Source organism: Orbicella faveolata, unplaced genomic scaffold (assembly GCF_042242905.1).
Source record: "Orbicella faveolata isolate gen_17 unplaced genomic scaffold, um_ofav_v1 contig_12, whole genome shotgun sequence".
NCBI classification, from domain to species: domain Eukaryota; kingdom Metazoa; phylum Cnidaria; class Anthozoa; order Scleractinia; family Merulinidae; genus Orbicella; species Orbicella faveolata.
Window position 1 is genome coordinate 29,225,553 of NW_028301539.1, and position 27,384 is coordinate 29,252,936.

Genomic DNA, 27,384 nt, shown 5'->3' on the forward strand with positions numbered 1-27,384 from the left:
TTTGAGTAGAGCTTACGCAGATGCAGCAGTTTTCCGGACGTAATTAGATTTTTTTCTAAATAGTTGTTTATAAAGTATCGAGAGTCGAGAAAGTGTTAATAGTTAGTTCGTTCAAAATCAGTCACGATGTGAAATAAATCTAAAAAGCCTTGGCAAACAGCTGTTCCTGCAAGATAATAATGCAATTGTAAGAACTGAGAGAAACGTTAATGGCGTGTTGCGTTGTTTTCTGATATTTATACGGAATTTGTACCATAAAGAAAGCACATATTGCACGTTTGACGTGACTTATTTTTGTTAAAAAAAGGATTCATTGGGGGGAGGGTTTCATTGGGCGGGGGATTGCAGTTACACCCTTAGTTTTATAAAAACTCTTTTTGTAAAAATTTATTTTGCGAGAATGCTGATTAAGTATAGTAAATAAAGAAGAATAGCTATATGAAGCCCGGCAAACTTCAAACGAAGTAACAGAGATGACAAGATGTGTGTCGGGAGATCCACAACCGCGCGTGCGCAAACTTTTGTTTTGGGCTGACGTAATATGCATGACAAACGTAACCGAGACCGTTCTATCGGTTAGTGACTCTCGCGGGCATGCATTGTCCATTGTGTTTTGTGCACGATCATGGCCAGAAGAAGCGAACAAAAACATACAACAAAGAACTTTTTCTTGTTTCATCATGAAACCAATCCCCTCTGTCACTGAACTATGATCAAAGTTTTCAAGAACATGCTAAGAAATCATTCAAGTTGAGACAACCAAGAGCTATTAAAAAATACTTCAATTAAATTTTCCTTTCGAAAACTATGTAAAGCAAAAGTTAACATTTACACAAAAGTAGATATATACCCAGGTCAGCTGAGCCTTAATTGTTTAAATGCATATGTGATAATAGTAACCACACAGAACTTCAATTTCAATATATTCACAGTGTTAAAATTAGCAAGCAAGTTTCCAAATATTGTAGGACGTAAGAGCATGTTAAGAATATTTTGAGGCTCAAATCGGAAAAAAAATAATAAAACATAAAAACCTCGCTTTCTCTCGAAATTGGTCATTTCGAACTCCAAGCTATCTACTTCCTCTGACCCCAATATCTTGAATAATACCATAGTTGACAAATTACTCCTAAATCAGTTTTTTTTTCCTAAATCAGAAATTTCAGCCTAATTTGTAATTTCACATGTGAAATTACAAAATTGCCATGGCAACGTTTGGCGCGAAATTTCTCGATACAGTAAACAAGTCGCAGCAATCATTTGCCAGGATTGTAAGTGTAATTTATTATCCAGGATATCACAAGATCATCAACTAGTATACTCGTGAAATTATTTCCTAATTTCACTCGTTACCATTGATTAACCTTTGCTAATTTTTATTTCTCTTAAGAGCTCGAGATAGCGGTGTTCTATTGTATTTAATCTTTTCTGCTCTATCGTCAGTTGTCGTTTTTCACTAATTTTAGACTTTGACAAAAAGAAAAGCGGTCGATTTCCAGTTAACTTTGCGCAAGAGAATGGTCTCTTTGTTTGCGAAGAACTATCGGCTAGTGAAACGCGTTACATTCCCACATAATTTGATTTAGTTTATAATAATATAAATGAAAAAATGCTCGATTCTGATTGGCTGAGAGCAGTGCAGTTCAAGTGCAACACCAGTGCAAAAAGTGTAACACCGGTGCAAATTACACATCGTAATTCTGGATTATGACTGACTGAAAGACACTAGGAAATTTTCTACGCCAATGATATAATGTAAAATGATAACGAAAGCTTTGTGCAGAAACTTTGAAAAAAGTTTTCTGGAATAAGAAAAAAATGGCTTCAAGAAAGATCTTACGGCACTTCCTCCACGCGAATTTTTTCATGTTTATATTATTAATAAGCCAAAGCGGCTCGTGCAATTTCAGCTTTTTGAAAAAATCACTCGTGCAAATTAATTCCAAATTGAACTCGAAACCGTATGATTACCTATACTAATTAATAATTGGATTATGAACTAGAGATTTCTATGAGGCGATAGTTGATGAGGGCGAGGGCCGAATCAACTATCACCTCAGAAATCGAGAGCGAATAGTCTAATTGTTTCAGTAGGATTCCAAATGAAATTTACTTCAAATAAGGTTTCCAATTATTTCTGACGCATTTAATTAATTCGCACCTTTGAAAGATCACTCGTATTGAGTTGTCATTTGAAATTGCAGTTGTGTGTACGCGCACATCAATTTCTCAATGATTTCAAGTTTTTGAAAGTTAAGAAACCGTAAATGTCCTTCGTAATTTAGTTAACCATTTACATCAAAATATTCCTTCAAAACTCTGGAAAAACGAAGAAAAACGTCGCCATTTCGTAGACGACCTCCAGCTACTGCACGCTAACGGCCGAAAGTGTACGATCAGTCAGCCAATAAGATTACAGCATTTGCATTGGCGTTCAAGTAGAATTCTAAGAATCGCTGTCACAGTGTTCTGAGATTGTGCTATTCTTTTTATGCTCTAATTGAAAGATTTCATTTATTTTTTGACTTTCTTGGGTTCTCAGTTAGATACTGTGCGATAATTTTTCCGCGGCAAGGCACGTGATTTCAAAGTAAACTGAAATGTGTATATATTAGGGCGAGAACTCTTTACAAAATCAGTAGCTTTGTTTTTGACCCAAAACTCTGAAGTTTTCAAACGCTGGAAAAAAAGGTAAATGAACATGTTTAATGTCTCTAGGAATATATTTTGAATTTTCAACTTTGTTGCGTAATAACAGTTTAATCTATACGGTTGTTCAGCCAATAGAATCGAATAGTTCAGCATTCATATACCGTGCGAGCCTGAAAGGGCTTTTGTGCTGTTTGTTTGTTTTAAGAGAGACAAATGTATGAATTGTGGATATCTTCATTGATTTTACGAGGCATTTAAAACTGTTCAGTTCAAGCCAAGTTTAAGAAAGAATTGATCCGGATTCGCAGTTTTTCAGTCAAGTCATTGACTTAGGCAAATAAGAACTTATTTTTCTCAACTTCGTAAATCTAGTTTTTATGTTTCAATGGAATTTATTCCGGTTTTTTTTTTTTTTGAAAAAAAAAAAGACTCTTTTGAATATCTAGAAAACTGTTTGTGTTTGTGAGAACGGACTAATACGAGGAAACAAATTTACCCAAGAATACCTAAGATCGCTTATCACACCAAATCTATCTCATTTCATTTAGTCAGATTTACACGAAAAAAAAAGCAAGTTTTAAAATAGATTGTCCTTTTCTTTAAAAAAGCCTTTGTTGAGCCTCCGGAATATTTCCAAATTATGTGCAATATTCCTGGTACTTTCTTGCATTGTACTGAGACGTTGTTTCGAGTTCCCTAACGTTATTTTTGTATTATCATTCTCTAGTTTCCCAGTCAAAGAAGCGTAAGTGTCGCGTGAGTGTAATCTTCAGAAAATTTTTATCTAGCCTGCGCCGGCGCATGCGCATGAAGTGTGACTCACGCATGAGCCTGCGCGTCTTAATTGGTGATGTCTGTTCTATTCCCACAGAAATAATTGAAATTTGAAAGAGTTTACTCACAGGATTTAATCGTCTACATATGATTATGTAAAATAATTGAATTATGTTTGGATTTCATTGATTAACTTTATCATCAGGCTTATTATCAGTTTTGTAATCAGCTTTGTATTGATACGAGAGGTGTGGCTTTTATTTTTATTTGTTGAATGGTAAAATGGACACCAGGGGGTCTTCCCGCGGGTTCACGGGATGCTTCGGGATCAGCGTGAGGTTGATAAAACTGCTTAAATCACAACAGAGAGCTGATCATGATCGAATCCGCTAGAGGCCGCACATCCGGAGTTGTTAAATTACATATGTTTCCACTTTATTTTTAGATATTTCCTTCACATTTCAGAATTTTACCATGCTTTTCATGCGTTTCAATGAAAATTTTCATCTTTGTATATATCGCCTCTTCCTGTAGTTTTATCGCTTTTTCAGTGTTTTAATTTCAAGAAAATCAACTGGGGAAGGGAAATATCTGAATTTGAGTGTACCAGTTGTTTTATCAAGGTTCACTTCAAGTGTTGTGCTCAAGTTCTTCTGCCAGTGTGTCAATTGTTACTATACCGTTAGATAAGCGAAAAGAAATACATTTGCTCAATACAACGCCCCGGAGCGCTTATTTCAGATTTCAAGATTGAGTCAGCTTTAGATTGATTTCGTTTTCTCTTACTTCATGTATTCAGTTTGAGTGATCTGTAAGAAAGGCCACGCAGGCTTACATGTAACATATCATGACTCGTGGTTGGTTGTTTAATCACCCACATCCGCTACGAGGCATTAATTTGTTTTCTTGTATTTCTTTTCTCTCTACCAAAGGTTCAAAATGAGAGCTGCTGTGTACCCACTGGTGGTTTTTCTGTTCGCTTTTGCAGTCGATCAGTGTTCGGCGACCAATTCATGCAAGTATAGACAGCTTTGTAATGGGGCTCAACATGTTTTAGCTTGCAGTTTGAAAAAGCGTTTTTTAAGGTCAATTTTCTCAGGAATTTTGAAGATACCTGAATTTTAGGTAGCCCTGTCAATATCCTTTAATGGTTTTGTTAGTAGTAACCATGGTAACAATTTCAAATTGGGTCGTTCTGAACAGAGGCTAGCTCTGCAGCGCATTTTAGTTCTTAACCGATCTTGCTTACTTAGATGAGTCGATAAGGGAAGAATCATAAAATGCGAACAATGGCAGTCAACATTGAGTTAAATATATAACCTTATGTAGGCTAAATGTTTAATTTCAAGAAGTTTCACTCAAGACATTGAGAATTACAGTGGAACCCCGTTAATTCGGTCACCAACGGGCCACAAAAATCAGGCCGTATTATCGGGGTGGCCTTACTAAAGGGGTTCTTTAAATAAGAAAATGACTGTACTGATTTCGTATTCAGTCCAGGGACAGGAAAGTTTGTAGCTTAGTTGTAACTGAAGTCACTCTAATCCCTTGCTGGTTTCTACAGACAACTCTTGCCCGGCGAAATACGGCTCAATGAAATACGTCAAAGTTGGTTGCTTCAATGACAGAACGGACCCGTCTCGAAGAGCATTGAAACATCTTTTATTTCAAGATCGTGACAAGCAATACACGAGTACATTTAGCGGTCGAGATATTAACTGGAAAGGGTGGAAAACCTACCTGCCAGGGTGAGTGCAATCGTTCAGAAATAAAAGAATGTAATACCCTTACAGTGGAACCCCGCCTTACGGTCACCTCTTCATCCCGGCCACTTTTTTGTCCCGACGAAACAGCCATACATTTTCTTATGAGAAAACCCCATTATTCCGGCCACCTCGTTAATTCGACCAACCGCCACACTCTGAAATCCCAACCTGTCTAATCCTTTACAGTTTTATCCCGTTTATACGACCACTCGAACCAGTTATGTTCATCTCTCCAAGGTTAATATTGTATGTAGTGATTGAAGTTTCAGTGTTTTCAAATTAAATCTGCATTCCGGATGTTTATTAAAGAACAGGTGTTTAGAAAGATTGTTGCATATCCGTTAAGACGTTACTTAGTTTAGACCAGTCATGAAATTTGACCCAATCTCGTTAACACGGCCAAATTTTCATGGCCCGTGGTGACCGAATTAACGGGCATCTAATGTATTTGGTAAGGGAATAGGCCATTAGAACGAGGTTCTATAAATTGTACAACGATGCTCAACTGCAATGTTTTGCAAATATTATAAAGGAACACATCCCCTGACTTTTTTTCTAGACTTATCTGTCGCTGTGCAGACGCCGCTTTCCAAAATGGTCAACTTTTCTTCGCGCTCCAATTTCATGGTGAATGTTGGACCCTCCGAGACGCTAATGACGATTACTCTCAGTACGGGCGAAGCAACAAGTGCGAAGACATGGAGTTTCAAACCTGCCAGGATGACAACACCACGCCTTGCACTGGGGTGGCATATACCAACTATGTTTATGAGATAGTTCCAGGTAAATACAATCCAATTTCATCAACTATGGAAAAAAGATACAGTCTGCACACGAACCAAGTGGTCCATCAGGTCAGAGCTTATCCCGGTTTCTGTGGCATGAGGCGACTAGGAATATTCCTACTCACCCCCCCCCCCCCCCCCCACCTATATGGGATCATAGTCCATCGCAGGGTTATCCCCAGCATTAAATTCGCCGGTACCCATTTTCACACCTGGGTGGAGGAAGGCACTGTGAGAGTAATGTCTTGTCCATGCCTCAACACAATGTCCCCGGTCAGGGCTCGAACCTAGGGGCCCGTTTCTCGAAAGCCCCGGAAACTTTTCAAATCAGCGAAGCCATTTTTAATTAATCTGTATCTAAAAACAGAGAGGGGTATACACCTGAAACGCTTTGTATGAAGAGCACCTCTCTTTATATTCAGAATACGTGAATAAAACAGCTCTGGAATCATAGGGTTTGAGATTTTGCTACGGCTTAGACTGAGTTCTGGTGTGTCCGAGACCATAGTTAAAAGTTCTTTGTTGTGAGTCTTTCTTGCTATTTTGCGGGTTGATCCTGCATAAAACGTGGCAAAATACAAATGGTGGTTATGTGTGCTCATACAACTAACAATAGAAGCATTGCGATTATGTAATTCATGCATAGTCAATGAGCATAAAGCAAAAGAAGGACCCTCCAAGGTAAATCTTTGCCTGTCTTTTTTGCTTCTTTGATGTTTGCTGGGCATCTTAAACATTTCCCTCTATTAACTGTGCTGAGATCAAGTGAACAGTCTATAAGATAGAGGTGTCGGTGTTATTGAGGTATCCGTAATTAAAGATTCAACTACATCCTTATACAGGTCTTTCTTTCAATTCTAGGACCAGGCTGTTATCAATCCCATCAACCTCAGTGTTCTTCGAAACCCAGCCCAGTTGGCTGTTTTGGAGACAGATTAAATCACCGTGCTTTACCAGAGTTACTTCTTACAGCTAGAGATCCAAGCTCGGCAGTTTACTTTGATAGGCCTATAGACTGGTACGATTGGGCAAACTTCATTGACAGGTAAAAACAGTTAATTCGTGAAGACATGATTGATAGTCGCAGTTACACACACAACTTAAGCAGTTATGAAACTAAAGCCTGAAAAAAAAAAATCAGTCCATGAGGCTCTGCGATACCGGTGCAGTGCTCGCAGAGGTCATTGGTTCAGTCGAATCCCATTCAGGCCTGTTTTTTTTGTTTTTGTTTTTGTTTTGTTTTTTTTTTTTTTGTGGCTTAAATTTCACAACTGCTTAAGTTGTGTGTATAACTGCGATGATCAATCATGTCTTCATATCTTTCTCTGCAGTTCAAAAACATGATCTTTCATATATTCACTTACACAGTTAATTCGTTAGATACGTTCATTTAAATTGTAACAATGTTTATAGAGGGCCACAAGCTCATTAGTTTTTTAACTATTAAGTGTCACCCCCGTTAAATAAAGTTTGATTGATTGATTGATTGATTGATTGATTGATGGATGGATTTCAATCAAGTGTCGTAAAACCAAACCAAACCAATTACTTACCAATTAGACGACCCAGCCAATCTCAAACCGTAGTAAAACCAAAAACAAAACCAAGTGGTTGCCTGATTACTTTCGACACTCAATTGACAACCGCTCTATTACTGGCTTGCTTGTTAACTCTTTCGCCGATAGACCGGTTTTCATTCGAGTGTCGAAAGAGATTTGGTTTTGCACATACTCCAGCCACACACTTGGCTTAAAGACCTCGCGTCATTTTTAACCCAATCAGAATTAAAAACGTAAACCAGTGACTCCTTCTCACACGTTTTCCCGCACTTTGCTTCAGGTACATGTAATTACTAGGAGTTTTGATTGGTTTATTGTATTGCCTTTGTCCTTTGTGATTGGCTAGACTGGATTACTTCACTTGTTTTCAGTTTTACGACACTAAATTTAAAACCACTCAAATAACGTTACAATTCAAGTTACTGATGTCTTTTCTCGTTTTCTCGTTGATCATGTAGGTTTACCTGTGAATGTGCAAGAAGGACCAAAGAAAAGAACTATGATTATTTTGGTATCGAGTTCTTTGGAGAGTGCTGGAGCGGTTCGAATGTCTGGTATAACCTGCATGGTCAGTCTGGTAATTGTGGAATGATCAAGGATAATGAGTGTGCTCTCGAGGCATGCCATGAACAGCGCAACAAATCTAAAATATGCGTTGGAGGAGAACTTGCTCTTTATGTCTACACCATCAAGCAACGTAAGTAGGTTTCAACAAATAACCCTAACCAGAGACTCAATTTGTTGGGGAGCATCCGCGTAGACAGAAAAATGGCGGAGCGAAACAATAGCGGGAAAGCGCGGGATCCTCGCATCAAGCCCCTCTCTCCTTCTTGCGCAATGACAATAACCTTTATTGGCTCGGAAGAAAACATTTACATGGAAGACATTACGTACATTAACAGTTGATTAATAAAATGGATAGGAAGTAATTTTCATAAAAAATAGAGCCTGGAGGATAAAAGAATCGTTAGGTTTTCGAGTTAGCCCCTAGTAGCTATTTGAAGTTTTTTTTTATAAAAGAAAATAGTGCTAAATTGTGTTGTTATAGAGCTCGCCTGCGGCGGTTCGCGCTGAAACTAGTAGCTACACTGAACTTCATTTATCAACCATATTGTTTGTAGGAAGATCATTTTTTGCGTTTTCTTCATTTCTCGTTTTAGCAATCGACGGTGGCTATACAGAATGGCTCTGGAACAACCTTGTAGTACAACATGTGGATGTGGGGTAAAAAAACTGACAAGAACTTGTACGAATCCACCGCCACAGGACAGAGGAAAACCTTGCACGGGAGAATCTGAGAAAACCGAGCCTTGCAATTTGGGACGTTGTGGTAAGTTGTATCTGTCCTGCAAGCAGCTGGTTTCTTCCACCCTGAACGAGCGTATGGCGAGGGGAAACAAACTTCTTGCAAGATATGTTATATCAAAAGCTAATGATTAAAAAGCTTCTAGCTAGGTAGGTTCAAAAGTTTACCAAGATTTCATTACTAAAGTTCAAGTACAACTGAAGCGTTTTTATAGCTATGTTTAGTTAAATTCTGATAATCATCGGCATCCGAAGTACAACAAAGATACGAGAACATAATTATTCTTTGAGAAAAGCTCCTTTTTAATATATGTTCTCCGTCCACACTAAAACGAAAAGCCGGTGTTTTCAAATTCCTCGGGTTTGAAGAGCGTTAATTTTCGAAAAAACTCCATTTTTTGTGACGGATTAGAGTGGACGGTAGGCCTAACCGTAGAAGTGAAGCTGCGTTTTCGAATTCCTCCGGCGTAGTGTGGATAGGGTCTTTAAGGGCGGAATGTAAACGTTCCTCATATTTTCTCATCTAACAGCTCCGGTACCATGCTCAAAAGCCATCGATATGGGAATTTTGCTGGATGCTTCTCGCAGCTTGAGAAAAGCACAATTTATTCAGATGAAGCATTTTGTCCGGGAACTGGCTCGAAACGTTGATTTGTCAGGTGATTCCCGCTTTGGTCTTATTACCGTTAACAGCAAGGCAAGACTTCGACTGGCCTTCACTGGAAAAAATAATCAAAACCTGGAACGAGTGAAAAAGATACTCAGAAACGAGTACCTGGATAATAAGCGGAATACTAGAATTGACCTAGCTCTCCAGAAGGCCAACAAGGAGTTATTTACCCAAACAAAGGACGGAGATGACAGGGCAAAAGTCTTGATTCTTGTTTCTGACTCAAAATCGTATCCACCGGTCGACGACTATACTTCTTATGTGGAACCACTAAAGGTTAGAATACTTTTCATCTACTGAAATTAAATCTATGTGGTTTGCGGGCCTTGGTCGTATTAAGAAAAACTGTCGATCCCTCGGTCTTGAGGACGGCCCGAGACCGCAGTCGATCGAGCACAGCTTTTCCCAATACGGAAGACTAAGGCCCACAAATAAAGTGCCTAACTTTTTTTCGCTGCAGTATTGCTCTTCACTCTTCACTCTTTCCCCTCAAACAGGCCTCTTAACTCTGATCCCGGCGACAGGATACGGTGTTGTCCTTGTGGTATAGTAATTTCACGCAGCTGATCACATCATTTTATTTCTAAGATGTCTAAGATCTCTCACAGATAACAAAGAAAGAAAAAAAAAATCGAAGCCCACACCTGCAATTGAGACGTCGTAAATGCCCAATATAACTGAAAATCAATTTCAGATCTCATCAAAGATAAACAACCTCATCGTAATGGAACAGTTAAACTCTTCTTAATACTTTGTCACGTGGGCAATGGACACTCTATAAGCCGAAGACGAAGAAGCATCAGAAAGTAAATGCAGAGCGGGGGGAGAAAAATCACTGATAATGGAAGAGAAAATGAAGAACTAAAAAAAAAAATGGAAAAAAAAGGGGACCCGAAATACAGGGATTTTATTGCTTGCTTTGGTGATCGGATAAGAAGATTTATGGAAAAAAATACATGGCACAAAGTAGGCAATTTACAAAAACAATCTGTAACATATCTGCATTGCCGGCGGTTATCGCAGTTATCGGCAAAGCGGAAATCCTTAGTACTCTTAGTAGTACAAGCGATAATCTCGTTTCATTCCTTTTGCAGGAAAAGGACGTGGAGATTTTTACAGTTGCAGTTGGGCCGAATATCAGAGAAAATGAACTCCTTAGCATTGTGTCTGGAAAGAAAGAGAGAGTGTTCCATGTTCAAGACTTTCACTACCTCTTCAATATCTTAGCAGATGTTCTGCTTGACGTTTGTGAAGGTAACACTATAACTTCATAACACACACATTACCAAAATAGACTGAAATAAAACAGGTTTAGGACATTCTTTTCTACAGTATCTGGGTGATAAACGAAAGAACGGGACGCCGGGCGAAAACCGAATTGTTAAGAAAACCAAAGGAGCTCAGTCACGATTTGCGCATATTGAAAAGTTTAGCCTCAATTTTTCAAATTCGTCGTTTGCAATCCGTGTTAATCTTCTCCATCCTTAGCCATCCTTGTTCCTTTATGGTTTATCATTATCTCTTTGATGTTTTTCTATCTTATTAAACTGTTATTTTCAGGTTTCCTACCATTTAAAGGTAATTTTGAATGGGGCCAAAATAACTCAAAATACCGTCACTGTCACAACCAGGCCGCGTGTTTCCTTTTGTTCAACTCGATTTGAAGCCGGATTATGGCAGTAACTAAACTCTGTACTTAAAAGACGACTGCAGAGACTAGCAAGCTAAATAAATGAGTTGACGTGGTTGTGTTCAATAATGTTATTATTCCACTCACACAGCTTCGTCCTCCCTCAGTCATCTCGCCAACTCCTACAATTCCTGACCCTCTTCTTGGACTCAATCCTGTAGTTTTCCGGTGTCGATCAACTCACCTAGCAAAATTCTCACGCATATATAGTTATCCTCTAGGGTCCTATAGATCCGCTAACACTAAGCTCTGTTTTCCCAGTTTCAGGTTCAAACGGTTCGGGATTTGCTGCAGAATTTTGAAACCTGAGCAGACACAATGAGATATACTGAGGCATCGAGTTTGGGGATTACAGGAAATCAGGGAATCAAATACAAATGTAGTATGAATGTTAATAAAAGTCGAAGAACACGAAGGAGTGGATTGGTTTTTCATTCTCAGTCAGTGCAGTGGCCTGAATCAATGCAAATTATTGGCAAGAATTGTAGGATGAAACCATTGAATCTTTATGCTAGGTAACTGTGGCATATGTGCCCATGCCGAGAGAACTTGCAGAAACATCGATATCTTGTGAGTAACCTATTATCCCGACTAACGTTTTCAATTTCGATGAGGGTGGCAAAGGGTTCAGCAGAGGGTTCAGAGAGTTCAGTCCGAGAGTAGACGAGGGAAAAGCACCCGGGGGTTGGGGGTACTCCCTTATATGGGCTATATAGGTATGTGCGGCCTCAAAGGGTATGGTTTTTCAGCCATTTTTGTCAAAAATAGCGTATCGATTTTAGCTGATTTTGGACATAAATAGGGTATGGTTTTTGCGCTATAGCCTTAAAATGGGTATGTTTTTAAGAAGCCGCTTTTTCATCATTATCGAAAAGAAAATCAACAAAAGCCCTTCACAAATTATGTTTACGGTAATTTAACATTGGTCTGAACTAAGGAACTAATTATAACGCAGGTCTAAAACACGGTTTTGATTTGAGGGTCAGGTCATAAATGGGGTTTCGAATTTTTGGTCAGGTCATAAATAGGGCGGGGAATAACGCAGATTTTGGTCATTAAAAGGTTAAGGGTTTTGGGAAGCGACACCCCCACCCAATTTTTCTGGGGGGGGGGGGGGGGGAAGCACCTGATCTCCAAAGATTAATTACAGAAGAAATAAGTTATAACCGTCACTAGAACACGTCCTCCGATATCCATTTTCTGTAATCTTAATTGTTCTAGATCTAACGAATATTGCATGTTACATGTAGCGACCGTCGCGGAAGTAGTATGTATCAGGTGAATAGCCGGCTTGGTTCCACATGAACTGATAACGACTGATTTAATGAGAAATGGTTGCAGAACCGATTTAATGAGATGCGTTATCATTATTAGCTCATTCAAGAGACTGCCCACATACCCTGGTATTCGATGATAAAAAGGTTTAACAAAACGAGCGGCTTGTCGTTGTACACCTTAAATCTGGATGTCATGAATTTCCTTTTTAGATATGCGAATCACATACCCTGGTATTCGATAATAAATTGAACTGACCCAATGCAAGATCTGGATGTCATGAATTTCCTGTTGGGTATGTGAATCCCACACAGATGGTCTCTTACTCATAGATAACACGAGTTTTCTTTTAAATGTGTTCGGGGCAACGATGCAGGTTCCTTCTGATAAATCCGACAGTAAAAGTAAGTAAAGTAAAACTATATATTTAGCCGCCGGGTTAGCCTTCGTGATAATTGTAGTAAAATAAAAAGATCAAGTTTAAAAACTTGATTGAGGTCCTTAAAGAGTTCCACTCCTAAATATTTATTTTGTTTACGGCGTTTATTTATGGTGCTTTGCGCGGGACCTCCTCCGATTTTTTTTCTCTTTTGATTCATTGAAGAACGCCGTCTGATTGTTGACTTCATTAGGAGCCTAGGATCTCGAAGCTTAGGCCCGGCCCTCCACACTACACCAGAGCAATTTAAAACGCAACAATCACCGGTCGTTTTATATTTTTGTTTGAAGAAATCCACGGAAATTCAGGGAAATCTCGTTGTTCTCCTGATCCTATCGTGATCCTATCGTGTTCGAAAAGGTCCGTTTTAAAATCTTATAAAGAGGATATTACATGCCTGCGCGTGGATACGAATTTTATCTTCGAGTGTTCAACTCGATATGAGATATTGAGTTGAACATGAGGAGATAAAATTCGTATCCACAAGTGGGCATGTAATATTCTGTTTACTATATAAACATACTAATGACGGCGCTTTTGACGATTTTCCGAAGATTTCCGAAGATTTTACAAAATTGTTCCGAAGGCCAGACCAACGCTTCCGAACATTTTCCGAACATTTCCGAAAATTTTCCAAAGATTACCCGAGATTGACGAAGACGACTGAAGAAGATCCGAAGATGTTTCAATCATACATCAACAAATTTAAGTGTAGTTAAAAGGACAAAGGGAAAATGTTATCAAAAAGAAATGATATCTTCACAGTGTGAAAGATAACAATATATATGTTATTGGCCGGCTGGGAGGTCCGTGTAGACTCCTCGCCAAGTAGCAGTTCAGAAGAAAGCGCGAATGAAGATGAACCTGACACGAGGTCGATTTCGCGTCCGTCAGGTTCAAAAAGGAAGAAGAACGATAGCCAGCCTCGATCGATGGGAGAAGCAACAGAGAAACAACAACAAAAGAAGAACAAGAAGCAAAATTTTAGTTTAAATGACGACGAAATGGAAGAATTGACCTCCTGGATATTTTCAGCCCAAGAGGTCGCTCAAGTGGAAGCTGAAATTCGCCCGCAAGTTGCTGACAGTCCACGCGTGAAAGTATTTTCAGAAAGGGAACGCTTAACAAAGCACATGCTTAGCGAAGAACAAAAGCGAATTTTCGGCTTCTCATCGCTGGATTTTGTCGCAAGTTTGCCGGCAACACTTGTGAGGTGACTGCTCTAAACTACGAGATAAGCAGAATAGGAAAGCTGCATTCTCAGCAGCATGGATGAAATTACTGTCAAGTTTTTGAACTGGAAAGTCTTCCCAGGAGCGGTTAATTGTTGAAAGATTTTTAGTCGGCCAACAGTTCAACATCGAACTGGTCCATGCAGTTATTAGCCTTGTTCGTGAATTGGTTTATACCTGTGTCCATTGGCATATTCAGGGTCGGAAAATGTCTGATACAACTTTGGATTCTCACATACTGATGGCTATCAATAATGGCACAAAGGCCATTGCTCTTGACCAAAGCCCCTACAGTCATATTTTGTGAGATCATCACACCATAGTAATCTGTATGTGATACCTAAATCGCTCCATTGATGTGGTCAGCTAAATCCTGAGATTCATTAGCATTTGTGAATGCAAAAATTTGATCAGCTGATTCTACACTAAATGAATCCCCTACTGCATTGAGAAAATCTTCTACATTATTTATTTATTTATTTATTTATTGCAATTTAATGGCCAGCGGTAACACAGATATACTAAAAAAGATAGATACAATAAAAAAAAAGAAAAAAAAAAAAAAAGAAAAGTGCCATAAGGATTGTCAGCAAAAGAGACATCAATCCCCATGCTAGGCAGACCACCTGATAAAGAAAAGGAATAGGAGAGAGAAGAAAGAAAGAAAGAAAGAAAGAAAAAACACCAAAAAGTTACAAAACAAAAGCTTCTATAAAGGCAACTAAATTAAACATTTCTTGAAGTTAAGTAGTCCCTTGCTCCCTTTTTAAAACCAGAAATGCTTGAAGCCTGACGAACTGACAGTGGTAACACATTCCACTTGTCAAAAATCATATGAAAAAAGCTATACTTAAAAGTATCAGTCCTAACATAATTCGTCTTCATTGTAAGATCATCCCTACCCCTCAAGGGGTATCTTTCAAAACGTGAATAAAATTTGATAAAAGAGGATATGTCTATATTAATATGCCCATTGAGGACTCTATAAAAAAAACAATACATCAAACAAGAAACGTCTGTCCCCTAGAGATAACAAGTTTAGATTTGCTTTGTGAGTGTCAGTCCTCACCAGTTTTTAGAATAAACTCGGAGGCTCTTCGCTGAATCCTTTCCAGTTTACATCAAAATAAACAGCATTATTACTATACAGCTCATCATGAACCTCATTTCCATCGCAGATGACATTAACAAAGGAATTAAACTACATATCTGGAATTTGATTCCAGAGAAGTGACAAATCTAATTTATTCTGGAAGCAATAAGTCCCAAATTTCACTGCAATTAGGGTACATGCATTGCTGCCAAACCTACCTCCAACTGGGGATTGGGAAATGCTTGTTGGGAAAGTGAAAATGCGGAGGCAATTTGACAGGGTATCACCAAGTTGCTTGTGGAACATGCAACATAAGCAGTACCAGTGCCACTAAGATTCAAAACCACATCCCTGTAACCCTTTTCAGAATTTTTATTCTGTATCATGTCCTTTCTATCGATCAGTTTCCCAAGAGAAGGACCATAGGATGGGGCAGACAAATTCCCTCCACTGGAAAACTTGAGGATGCTATAAATTGATTCAATGACACTTCCATTTATGCGGAGTGGACTGATAAAATATTTGCCATTGAGAGCAACATTGTCAAAAAACCAGTCACAGAATGACAGAGAGCCATTGATTCCGCCGACAACGGGAATAAATCACTATCCACTATATTATATCGACCGCACTTCACAAAAATAACCTGCACTCGAAGGGGTGGAAGCCCAGGAGGTAAGTGTGGAATTATCTTGAGCCTTCGAAGCAAGCTCCTTGTTTTGTTGGGCTTGTTTCTGTGCAATCCTACAGGGTAAAATGTCCTTTACGGAGGTCGAGGTGGTCGAGGATGAAGCGTCGATCACATCTTACTTGCGTGGCTCCTCGTTTTGACATTCTCGATCATGATCGTCGCTTGAATTGTGCCGCTTCATCATCATCAACCACTTTTTACGGCATTATAAAACACAGGAACAACGTCCGAAAAGGGATAAAGTTTGATCAATAAGAAAACTACGAAATAGACACTTCGACTTTTCCCGACTTTCGCTGATGATGAGTCACTGCGATCGATAATTTTTTTCCTCTGCAAGTTGAAAGTGTGATACATATGGCAAAGGATTGTGGGAGACTGAACGTGAAGAAAGTGAGGAATGCAACAGGAAAATGGAGAGAGAATTGGCGCATTCGGCGTATTTTATTATGTCGACATGTCCACCTGACGCCGCCATTTTGCGTTTACCGATGTGCGCTGACGTAGACCGGAAGTGACCTATTTCGCGGGAAAAGAAGCCTAAAAATAGACCGGTCTATAAAAATGCCGTGACATAGACTTAGTATGGGAGTTGCACGCTCCAAGTGATGGGCTCCTGCAGGTGTCAACTGACCATAACAGGAATGTCCTGTATCAAAGAAGGACGCTATAAACCAAGCATGTCATGTATGTGTCTTTCAACCTATTAGCTGGAGTATGGTCGCTAACTAGGGCAACTCGTCGCCGCCGTCGTCGTGCGTACGCGCTCACGAGCAATACCGCTAGCCATGATAACCATGAGAAAATAAAATCATGAGTTTCATTTTCTTTCCCATATGAGTATTGGGCTCCGCTTGGCTTCGCTATTAAATCAGTGGGTACGCCCCGCGGTCTAAGATGGACAGGGGGCTCCGGGGACAAGAATACACATTTTCGCATTTTCGCACACAATCATTTTTGCATTCCGTTATTCGTAATCGGGAACAGCTCAAAATTGTCACGTAATATTTAAAATCAGTTCTCTCACTGAGTATATCGCTAAATCTATATAAGCGATAACGTTAGGCCTGATCTATCAGGCAAACCAAACATGATTTGTACGGAGATGTTTTTATTTCTCGTTACAATTTTGGAGGTCAAGGGAGGCTGTTTAGCAAGTAACTGCCAAATGATTTCCCTCGACGTGTACCAAGATGCCGTACAATTCAATTCAGTGCTACATGAAGTGCATGCAGGACTGTCGCTGTTTGTCTCTCAACTACAAGGAAACCAAAGACCAAACATACTGCGAGTTGAACGAAGGAAATCACTTTACTAACAAAGCTCTCTCAAACACTCTCCTGGATCACGTTATTACATCCTACGGAGGGATTACGGCTCGGAGGTAATGTAAAGGTCTTTGCTGTGTCCACTTGTTAAAGTAAAAACATCTTATTCCCTTGCTATTTGATATTTTCAAATCTTAACCGACTAAAAGATACCCGAATGTTATTTAGATAATTAGCCAATCTTACGATTTTAAAATTCAGATCGAGGATTTTCGTATGCTTTATTCAATCGACAAGTTAATAAATTTTTGGGTATGCTTCTTTCACACAACAAAAGAGGAAGTAAGAGAGTTAATTCCTCATATGGGGCTGATTTCTGAGGTAATAATTATCATTTCTGAACAGAATAATAACCATGGGAAAAACGACTTCCCATACGTTCTTGATAAATTCTACCCATGATGCCATGCACGACTTGCAACTCAATCATCGCGGGTTTCTCGGCCGGATACATCTGCTGCGTGTGCAAAAGAAGACGGGTAACCAAAGAAAAGCTAAAGGAAATAAAACATGAAAACAAAACTGCGTCTAATAAAGTGGTAGTAGGTGCCGTTTATTATTGGGTACCTCTAACTGCAAAAAAAACGAAACAAAACAAAAAACAACTGAGTGAAATGAAGCGTTACAGAATTTTTGACTTTAAAGCAGGAACTTATTAACTAAAACTAACTAAGCACAAAATTTATCAAAAATTATAAAATATTAAAAGGGGCAAATGAAGCTAAAAAAATTAAATAATAAGATTTCATAAGCAATTCCAAGAAGATATGTCTAAATATTCTTGAAGCTTGAATATTAAAGCTATGGATGATTGCCTTAATTTAAAATGACGATTTGTTTTTCGATTGGATTATTTATAGCCGAGTATTTAACAATTTAATTAAGTGTCTCTATGCATGTTTCATTATCATTTTTCTAAAATCCTCGATCCTTTTGTTCCCGAAAATGGTAAGATGCAAGATAACAGCGCAAACCCAATAAGGGAGATACAAAAAAGAAATGATGTTTGTGAAAAAGGCATCGGTCTAAAATTGTTCTGGCTTGGCGGTAGTTTGGTCCCAAAGTTTGTTAAAAAGTAAATTTTGATGAACCTTTTTACGTCACCAGAAGCACGACGGCAACCACTGTGTTGGTGACATCACGTGCAAAAATGGTTGCTGTAGGAACAATCCGTGTCTGAATGGAGGAACCTGCACTGATGAAATCTGTGAACCCATCAGCGTTCGATACAAGTGTTCTTGTGCGAACCCGTTTGTTGGAAAACACTGCGAGATTCAGCTGAGAAGCTGTCAAGACTAGAAAGCAGCTGGAGTGGACAAGTCTGGATTGCACAAAATTATCGACAATACCAATCAAACCCTTCAAGTGTTCTGTGATTTTAATTCGGAGCCTGGATTCGCCTGGAATTTGATCGAGTCGCTTAGTTTGTCTAACAAGCACCTTTTTCAGGTAAATATCCTAAATAAATTAGAAGAGAATCTTCTGCCTGACTTATAACTTAACACTAAGAGGCCTCTCTGCAAAAACATCATTGTGAGCAGGGGTAACATCCGAGAAAGTTTTCCAAAAGGAATGCTAAGTCAGTCAGTCGACAAACGATGAATATCATAAGTCGGTCATAAATCACACAAAACATCAGGTTAAAAAACTATGTTTAGCTTACACATGGTTTAGCAACTATGTCAATTTCGATTTTTGGACTAATTTTTGGTGATGTCGGCTGAAGGCAGCAAGCGATTATAACAATTGCAAGAAAGATTTGAGGAAACTTTAAAAAAAGCAACACAGACGGCACGGTATATACGGATTACCTGCGAGCCTCATTTGAAGACTTCGACCTCGTCAGAGTCACACCCACGTTGGTAAGTAACTGCCAAAAGTACGAGCTTGTCAACATCCGGGGAAATGAATGTGCTAATTGCATGGCAGCGACTTGGTATCTAAAAGGCTCTCTCGCTCTACACATCGACAGTTCAATAAGCCTTGGTTGCGATTTCGATGGAAATCAGAGTGGTGATGGCAAAAGCGCTAATGAACTCATACATCAGTCCTGTAAAATTTTGAGTTTTCAAATCCGCGTTGCACAAAAGGTATTCAATACATCAAGCTCAAATTCCTTGGGACAGTTAATCGTGTTGTGTCCTTTTAATATTCAGAGCTAATTTGTATCTGAAACTGTATTGCTTATGCTAATGAGGCAAATATTGTAAACAAAGGTTCTCCCATAGGTACAGATGCTATATTCCACTTTTAACAATCATTTAGACTCTACACTAGTGAACGAATTAGTAAATAGGATCATAGAGACCAATTAAAGCATTGCAGTTCGGCCTTAAGCATGAATTGCTTGCCTGAAATGTAATTTATAAACCAAACATTAATATGGTCCTCAGTTTAACAGTCGTAAAATGACATAACAGTTGCATAGTTTTTCCTCTGAGATCATTATACAAGCCGGATTTGGACGGGACTTCTATTTTTATCACGAATCAAACTTGACACCCAAACCTAGGCTTATGTGTTTGCGTCAGGAGATATTGCATATTAGGATATCTGACACTTAACACAGCCACTAAGGTTATGGTTGTTTTAGTATAGAACAAACAATAATACGACCAAAAGTTTGCTTATGACAACAGAAGACCCAAACGATCAAGCTTAGACTTCTGACAAAAGGAAATGCTTGGTAAAGGTGCGAAAGAAACTGGAGTTTTTTTAGCTAAACTGATTCCGAAACTCGCCGTCACAAACTTCAAACTACGTGCAATAACTCAAAACTAAAATGCAGAAACAGAACTTCTTAATATTCATTCTATTCGAACATTCCTCAACCATGCTGAAGTATTGTCGATCTCCGACCACTTGCATTAAATCACTGAGTAAGCTTTCTTTGAAGACGGCAAATTAATCAGTTTCCATTTATCGAGTTTCACGATAACCTTTGAGTAACACCTGTTTTGAACCTCACAGTTGAATCCAGTGTGAATTTAGAGATATCTTGAAGGATTTTGATGAAGTTCTCTTTAATTTAGATCTTTCGCTCGCTGGAGAAAACTGACAACGCTACTGAGGAAACTGACAACACTACTGACACGCTGTAAAAAGTTTGGCGACATTTTCGAGCTCTGCACGCGATGGTGCCATCTATGCGTCTGTACGCACGTACTCTTAATTAAAATGTTAATTAGCCATCGAGCCGAGCGAGTGAGAAATTTTATAGTTCTTGTAAAATAGCCGCCACGTAATTTCTAAATAAAACCGTTCGATTAAAGCATCTACAGATCATAACAAAGTTTCACGAAGGAAGTTTGAAACGAAATAAAACTCTCGCTGCAAGTTGTATTGATGTCTGGTTTGTTGTTGACAAATATTTCGATTAAAATTCCCCCCTCCAGTCAGTTATAAACTTTCTGAAGGTCAATAAGTCATGTGTCTGCAGAGGCACCATTTCATTCGTGCTGACACCCAACCAGCGACAGGTGGGTTTAATTTGGTAAGGAAAAAGCATATTTATTTAATCTTAATGTCAATCGCATTCTGGTGTTCGGCATCAGAAACAGATCAGTTTTTTTTCGTCGCTGATTTATATCCTAAGCGATCTTTAAAATCCGTTCTCTAACTAGGAATGTCGTTAAATCTTAAGCGATAACGCCAGGCCTGATCCATCGAGCAAAACGAAACATGATTTGTGCGATTGTGCTTTTATTTCTCGTTACAATTTTGGAGGTCAAGGGAGACTGTTCAGGAGGTAATTGTCAAAAGATTTCCCTCGACGTGTACCAAGATGCCGTACAAGACTCAGAGTTAGTTGGCCATGTATTTCACAATTCTGTCACGTTAAACCCAATTCAGTGCTACATGAAGTGCATGCAGGGCTGTCGCTGTTTGTCTCTGAACTACAAGGAAAACAACGACCAAAAATACTGCGAGTTGAATGAAGGAAGTCACTTAACCAACAAGAGCTCCCTCAAACACTCTCCTGGATCCCGTTATTACATCCTACGGAGGGATTACGGCTCGGAGGTAATGTAAAGGTCCTTGCTGTGTACATGTATCAAACTAAAAACATCTTATTCCCTCGCTATTTGATATTTTCAAATCTGAACCGATTAAGAGATACACGAATGTTATTTAGATATATATATATACATATTGTGCCTACACGTTCAGGGTAGTGTGGAGGTAAAACAAGTATCTCGGATAAGTTCATTATCATTTGCTATCAACTAGAAAATTGGACAATTTTTTTGGGTGGGTGTTGTTTCCAACTGCAAGAACTTCAAAAGGTAATCTTTCTAAAGATGAGTTATCGATATTGGATCAATTAATTTTAACAGTTTCAAACTGTAAGCTTAGTGTGGGGCGCCTATGTCACGGCTAATGAATTTTCTTTGTTATAACAATTTCCAATAACGTATATGACATTTTTTAAAACGGTCTTTCTATTTAAAAGTCTAGAAATGCAAACAATTAATCATGCAACCAACGTTTTAGATCCCTGAGTGAATGCCCTCCGTTTTTACTGGTAGTTTATATCGGTTGTTTGAAACCTTTGCGGTTAACGCCAATCTTACGATTTTCAATTATTGAGCATACTTACTGGAATGCTTTTTTCAGTTAATTCCTCACATGAGCCTTATTTCTGAGGTAATAATTAGTATTTCTGAACAGTATAATAAGCATGGAAAAAGCGACTTCCCGTACACTGAAGTTCTTTAAAATGAAATGCTACCCATGATTTCATACATGACTTCCATATCAACCATCGTGGGTTTCTCGGCCGGATTCCCCAGCTGCGTGTGCAAAAGAAGTCGGGTAAACAATGAGAAGCTAGAGAATATAAGGCATGAAAAAAAACTTGCGTCTGATGAAGTGGTTGTACGGTCTTGTACATGACGTTTATTAAAGCTGTATTTGGCATATTGGGTACCTCTATCTGCAAGAAAAATCAACAAATGCGTGAAATGACCAAATACAGTTTGACTGGAGATCATTGAACTACAATCTGACGCTGTATTTAATTAAGTTATTTCTGAGATGGAACTGTATTGACTAAAACCTAAACAAAGATTCATTAAAAATTATAAAATATTAAAGTGGGCAAATAAAGCTAAGATCCGTGATCGAAAAAAATAAGATTTCATGAGTAACTCTATAAAGATATGTCTTAAAATCTATTCTTTTTCATCATTCGTGTAATTTGTGAAGCGCTGCAGAGAATTTTTGGCTATAATCGGCGTGTGCGCTAAAATCGAATGCTGTATTTTTGACATGGGACTTATTCAGTAACTAAAACGAAGCACCAAGGTGATAAAGCTAAGATTCCTCGAAATATAAGATTTCATGAGCAATTTTAAAAAGATATGCGTTAAAATGTATTATTTTAAATATTTTGTGAGAATGAAGCACTACAGAGGACAAAGCACTACAGAGAATCCTAGGCTTTAATGCGTGTGAGTGAGAATCTGACGCTGTAGTTACTTATTTATGACATGGAAATGTGTCAACTAAAACTTAGACCAAGATCCATTGAAAATTTTTAAATATTGAAATAAAGCTAAAAAAAATTAAGATTTCATAAGCAGTTCTAAAAAGATGTGTCTTTAAATATTTTTTGTAATCATTCGTGCGTGTAGCTTGAATATCAAAGCTATGGTGACTCGACTGGATTATTTATAGCCGAGTGTTAACAATTTAATTAAGTGTCCCCATGCAAAATGCTTCATTCACCATTTTTCTAAAATCCTCGATCCTTTTGCGCTCGAAAATAGCAAGATGCAAGTCAACAGCACAAAACCAATAAGAAAAATAATAAAAAAAGAAGCAATGTTTATGAAAAAGGCATAAATCTAAAATTGATCTCGATTGGAGGTAGTTTGGTCTAAAAGTTTGTTAGAAAGCAAAATTTTATGGACGTTTTTCTTCTTTAGAAACGCGACGGCATCGCGTCCTGTGTTGGGGGCGAAACTTGCATCAATGGCTGCTGCAGGAAAAATCCGTGTCTGAATGGAGGAGCCTGCAATGAAATCTGTGAGCCTACCAGCGTTCGGTACAACTGTTCTTGTCCGGAACCGTTTATTGGAAAACACTGCGAGATTCAGCCAAGAAGCTGTCAAGACTACAAAGCAGCTGGAGTAGACAAGTCTGGATTATACAAAATTATCGACAATACCAATCAAACCCTTCAAGTGTTCTGTGATTTTAATTCGGAGCGTGGGTTCTCGTGGAATTTGATCGAGTCGTTTAGTTTGTCCAACAAGCACCTTTTTCATGTAAATATCCTAAATAAATTAGAAGAGAATCTTCCGCGTGACTTATAACTTGAAACTAGAGGGTGTCTGTGTAAAAAAAACGTTACTGTAGGCACAGGTACCATCCGAGAAATTCCGTTAAAAGAAATCTTAAAAATGTTTCACCCATTAGCTCGTAGCACATGAATGAACAAGAAATTTGTCTGGTACTGACGTTAAAGGGTTACGCATCATTTTCGAGTTGGCTCACAGCAGTCTTTGATTACGACAAACGATAGACTTTCTCGGAGATAAAATACTTTTAGTGCCAGTTCCTTACTAAGCGAGTACAAATAAGAGCTGTGCATCTCATTTCAACCCAGTTCGCACAAGAATCTTATGGCTGTTAGCAGCCGCAACATGTTGTCTCTCTTTCTCGCTTGCCTCTCCACGCTACCGCGCTTCTCTTCCCCTCCTTCCCTTTCCTTATCCTTTTACACTTCCAACTCATCCAAGCGCGGTCGCATTTCTCTATCCCTTATTGAGCGAGCGTAAAAGGGACTGTCGCGAATAGCACAAAACATGAAAAGCACCGTTACAAACACATCCCTGAATATAACAAAGCGTGCAAACTGAAGAGAGCCGAGGGAATAGCACTGCAATAACCAGATGTTTTTGAGGCAAAGCACGCATAAGAACGTTACTGAACCAGTATCAAATGTGCAAACTGATGAGAGCCGAAGGAATAACACTGCATAAACCCAATGTTTGTGAGGCAAATCACGCATACAAGAACTTTGCTGAATATAACAAGGCGTGCAAACTAAAGGGAGCCGAGGGAAAAGCAGTACACAAACCTCATGTTTGTGAGACAAAGCACGCGTACAAGAACATTGCTGAATATAACAAAGCGTGCAAAATTGAAGGGAACCGACGGAAAGGCACTACACAAATCCGATGTTTGTGAGGCAAAGTACGCACACAAGAACATTACTGAATATAACAAAGCGTGCAAACTAAAGGAAGTCGAGGGAAATGCATTGCACAAAACCCGTTGTTCGTATGGCAAAGCACGCATGCATACAAAAACATACCTGAATATAACAAAATCTGCAAACTTGAAGGGAGTCGAGGCCCGGGAAAGGCACTGCACAAACCCGGCTTTTGCGAGGCAAAGCACGCATAAAATAATAAACAGTTCTGCGTGCAACTTCACAGTAAAACCGTGAAATACTAAAAGGGCGTACGGGAAGCTGGGGAAAACGTGAATAAAAGCCAGGCAACGGAATAAGGGACACCACGCGCGCAAAAACAAGCTTGTAAGACTAAAAGCAACAAACCACAAGAGAAAGTTCTGCTGTACCAGTAAGGGTGCCGGACTTGGGTACCCATAAACTGGACCTGCTGTACGCGTTTAGTTCAGTTGAGGGAATCAGGGACTGTGCAAGCAGCATGGACAAGAACTTGATCATCCGGCATAGGGTACAATACGTGAGGTTAATTACGAAGCGAAGGAATCTTACCCGAACTGGGCTGAAATTAGATGCAGAGCGCCCTTATTTGAACTCACTTAGTAAGGGACTGGTACGAATAAGTGTTCTATTCAATATAGTTATCGTAGTGACAATTATATCAAGCTATTTCATTTTCTCCAGGTTTAGCAACTATTTAATTTTGAATTTGAACCTATTTGGAGATATTTGAACCTGCAGTTTGAGTGATTATAATAATTGCATGTAGCTCACGTTAAGTTTGCCTAAAGAAAGAAGACTAAAGAAAGCTTGACAAACACGAACATTTAAGTAAAATGTGAAATGATCTAGGTGTTTTTTTAGCAGAGGGGTTAAGCTGTCTTAAATCAATGCTTGCGAAAATTTGGAAAAAGCTATCATTTCATTTTCTATTTTGTGATTTTTCTTTTCTCTCAGAGTGACGTTGTCTTTTACAATTACCTGGATTCAAGTGCGGTCAGCAGCGATTCCCCAAACTGGCAGGCGTACCTGATGAGAAGGGATTACCTTGTTTGGTTCAGAGAACACTCGACTCATTGGCGAGCTACTTGCCGATACAACACAGACGGCACGGTATATACGGATTACGTGCGAGCCTCATTTGAAGACTTCGACATCGTCAGAGTCACACCCACGGCGACAAACAGCTGCCAAAAGTACGAGCTTGTCAACATCCGGGGAAATGAATGTGTGAAGTGCACGGCAGGAACCTGGTATCTAAAAGGTGCTTATCCTCTGCATATCGACAGTTCATCTAGCCATGGTTGCGACTTCGATGGAAATCAGAGTGGTGATGCCGTAGGAAGCGAAGACAACTTTGGATTTTATCATGATGTAAATTCGAAATTCCGTTGTACTTCAAGCTCAGAAGCAACCACTCAGTTTTGGTTTGGGAGCAAGTGACTGACTTCAGTACCGCAGAACAGAGAAGTTTTTTTTTTCCTTGATTCGTCAATAAATGAACACGGTATGATTAAGTTAAGCCGCAGTTTAATTGAATGACGGTGTCAAATACCTTTTCGTGTCGAATGTTACGCGGCCGTAACTCGCGTTCCCCTTTTCATTTTCTTTGCAAGTTGTACGGCGGAGTCATAATAACCTTGAATGAAAGGTATCTGCATGAGCGTAATTCACACACTTGGTAATTTGTTACTGGAAACCTGCAAGGTAGTCGTTTTTAACTTGGAAAATCCGAGTTTTAGGTATGGATGGGAAATTCACTCAATTCTTCTCTTGCTGTTAGACATTTTGTGAATCCGCTGACCAATGTATAAGGTTTTCGCAGTTGCAGCGAAGTTCAAGTTATCATGTTCGACGTAGAGATGAAACGAATTCTTCACCGAGTGAGTAGCTTAAACTTAAAATACGTCTGGATAGTAAGAAAGGGCTTATGCAAAGGAGAAACGGAAAAAGAAAAACTTGTATTTGATTATTTCTCTAAGTTTTAAGGAACAGAACGTCTGAACAACAGAAATTTATTACATATGTTTGCATTCCATCTTTTGAAGCCTGCGTAAGTGACGCAAATTGTGTTACAAGTGTGATAGTAATAACTAACTTGTACGAGTTGATAATTAACTTGTACGTCCCGTTTTTACGCTAGTAGTACAAGTTTTACAAGGATTTTAGCTGATTTTACCATTTGTTAGACAGATGACGTGTCCAGTACTAACTTATTAGCTAAGTTAGCCTTGGGATCATATAGAAGCGGTACTTTCTATGTGGTAACGTCTCGCTGGCGCTAGTTTTGGACTAGGATGACTTCATGAATGTTTTCAACAGTCACATCTCCTTAAGTATTCTCTTACTGTTGCGTTTTGCATTATTTCTTACAGTCACGGGCTCCTGTCTCACAACAGTGGCACTGGGCTTTATAACTTCATTTATCGCGTCTCTAGCTTGATACATCACGTTATGTCATTGCTTGTTTATACGCCGATAGGTATAAAAACGTCGCGCCAAACACTGCCATTGCAAACGTGGCTCTGTAATTTAGCACGTAAAATTATAAATGAAATCTAGCGCCAAAATTAGGATTAATCTTTCAGCCATGATATTACGTTGAAACCACTGCGAGATTCAGCGAAGGATAAAGGTCCTTCAGCGGCAGGGGCTTAAAGCAGCATACTTTTTAGTCCCATCTCGCCCCTGAGGGTCTTACAACCCATTCCACTTTAAAACATTATTTGAACAAGTATCATTTTTACGTTGTTGAGCTTCTTTTCAGCTATGGCAGGACATAAATAACAAATGAGTTTGCGACCGATTTCACCTGGGGTCTCCTAGTTTACACGGGCTGGAGCGTCCAATCGGTATTTGGCCATTTCTGTTGGGGTACCAAAACCTTTTTTCAGTTCGGTTTTTAGTACTTATGTATTTTCCCG

At 39.0% G+C, this 27,384-nt stretch overlaps 1 protein-coding gene, 1 long non-coding RNA gene and 2 pseudogenes across 2 annotated transcripts; 3 read left to right on the plus strand and 1 right to left on the minus strand.

The window, feature by feature from the left end:
• Nucleotides 1-9,658: 9,658 nt before the first annotated feature.
• Nucleotides 9,659-11,616, plus strand: LOC149117464 (uncharacterized). The gene is made up of 3 exons (XR_016205668.1): nt 9,659-9,787; nt 10,606-10,765; nt 11,463-11,616. It is a non-coding gene; the product is annotated as an uncharacterized LOC149117464 (long non-coding RNA).
• A 1,384-nt stretch (nt 11,617-13,000) lies between these two features.
• Nucleotides 13,001-15,839, minus strand: LOC149117465 (uncharacterized; annotated as a pseudogene).
• Nucleotides 15,840-16,238: 399 nt separating this feature from the next.
• Nucleotides 16,239-19,555, plus strand: LOC149117466 (uncharacterized; annotated as a pseudogene).
• A 1,255-nt stretch (nt 19,556-20,810) lies between these two features.
• LOC110053299 (uncharacterized) lies at nt 20,811-26,526 on the plus strand. The gene is made up of 3 exons (XM_020759520.2): nt 20,811-21,282; nt 23,190-23,531; nt 25,418-26,526. The coding sequence occupies exons 1-3, from the start codon at nt 20,941-20,943 to the stop codon at nt 25,901-25,903; spliced, it is 1,170 nt and encodes a 389-aa protein (XP_020615179.2). The 5' UTR covers nt 20,811-20,940; the 3' UTR covers nt 25,904-26,526.
• The last annotated feature ends 858 nt before the right edge of the window (nt 26,527-27,384 follow it).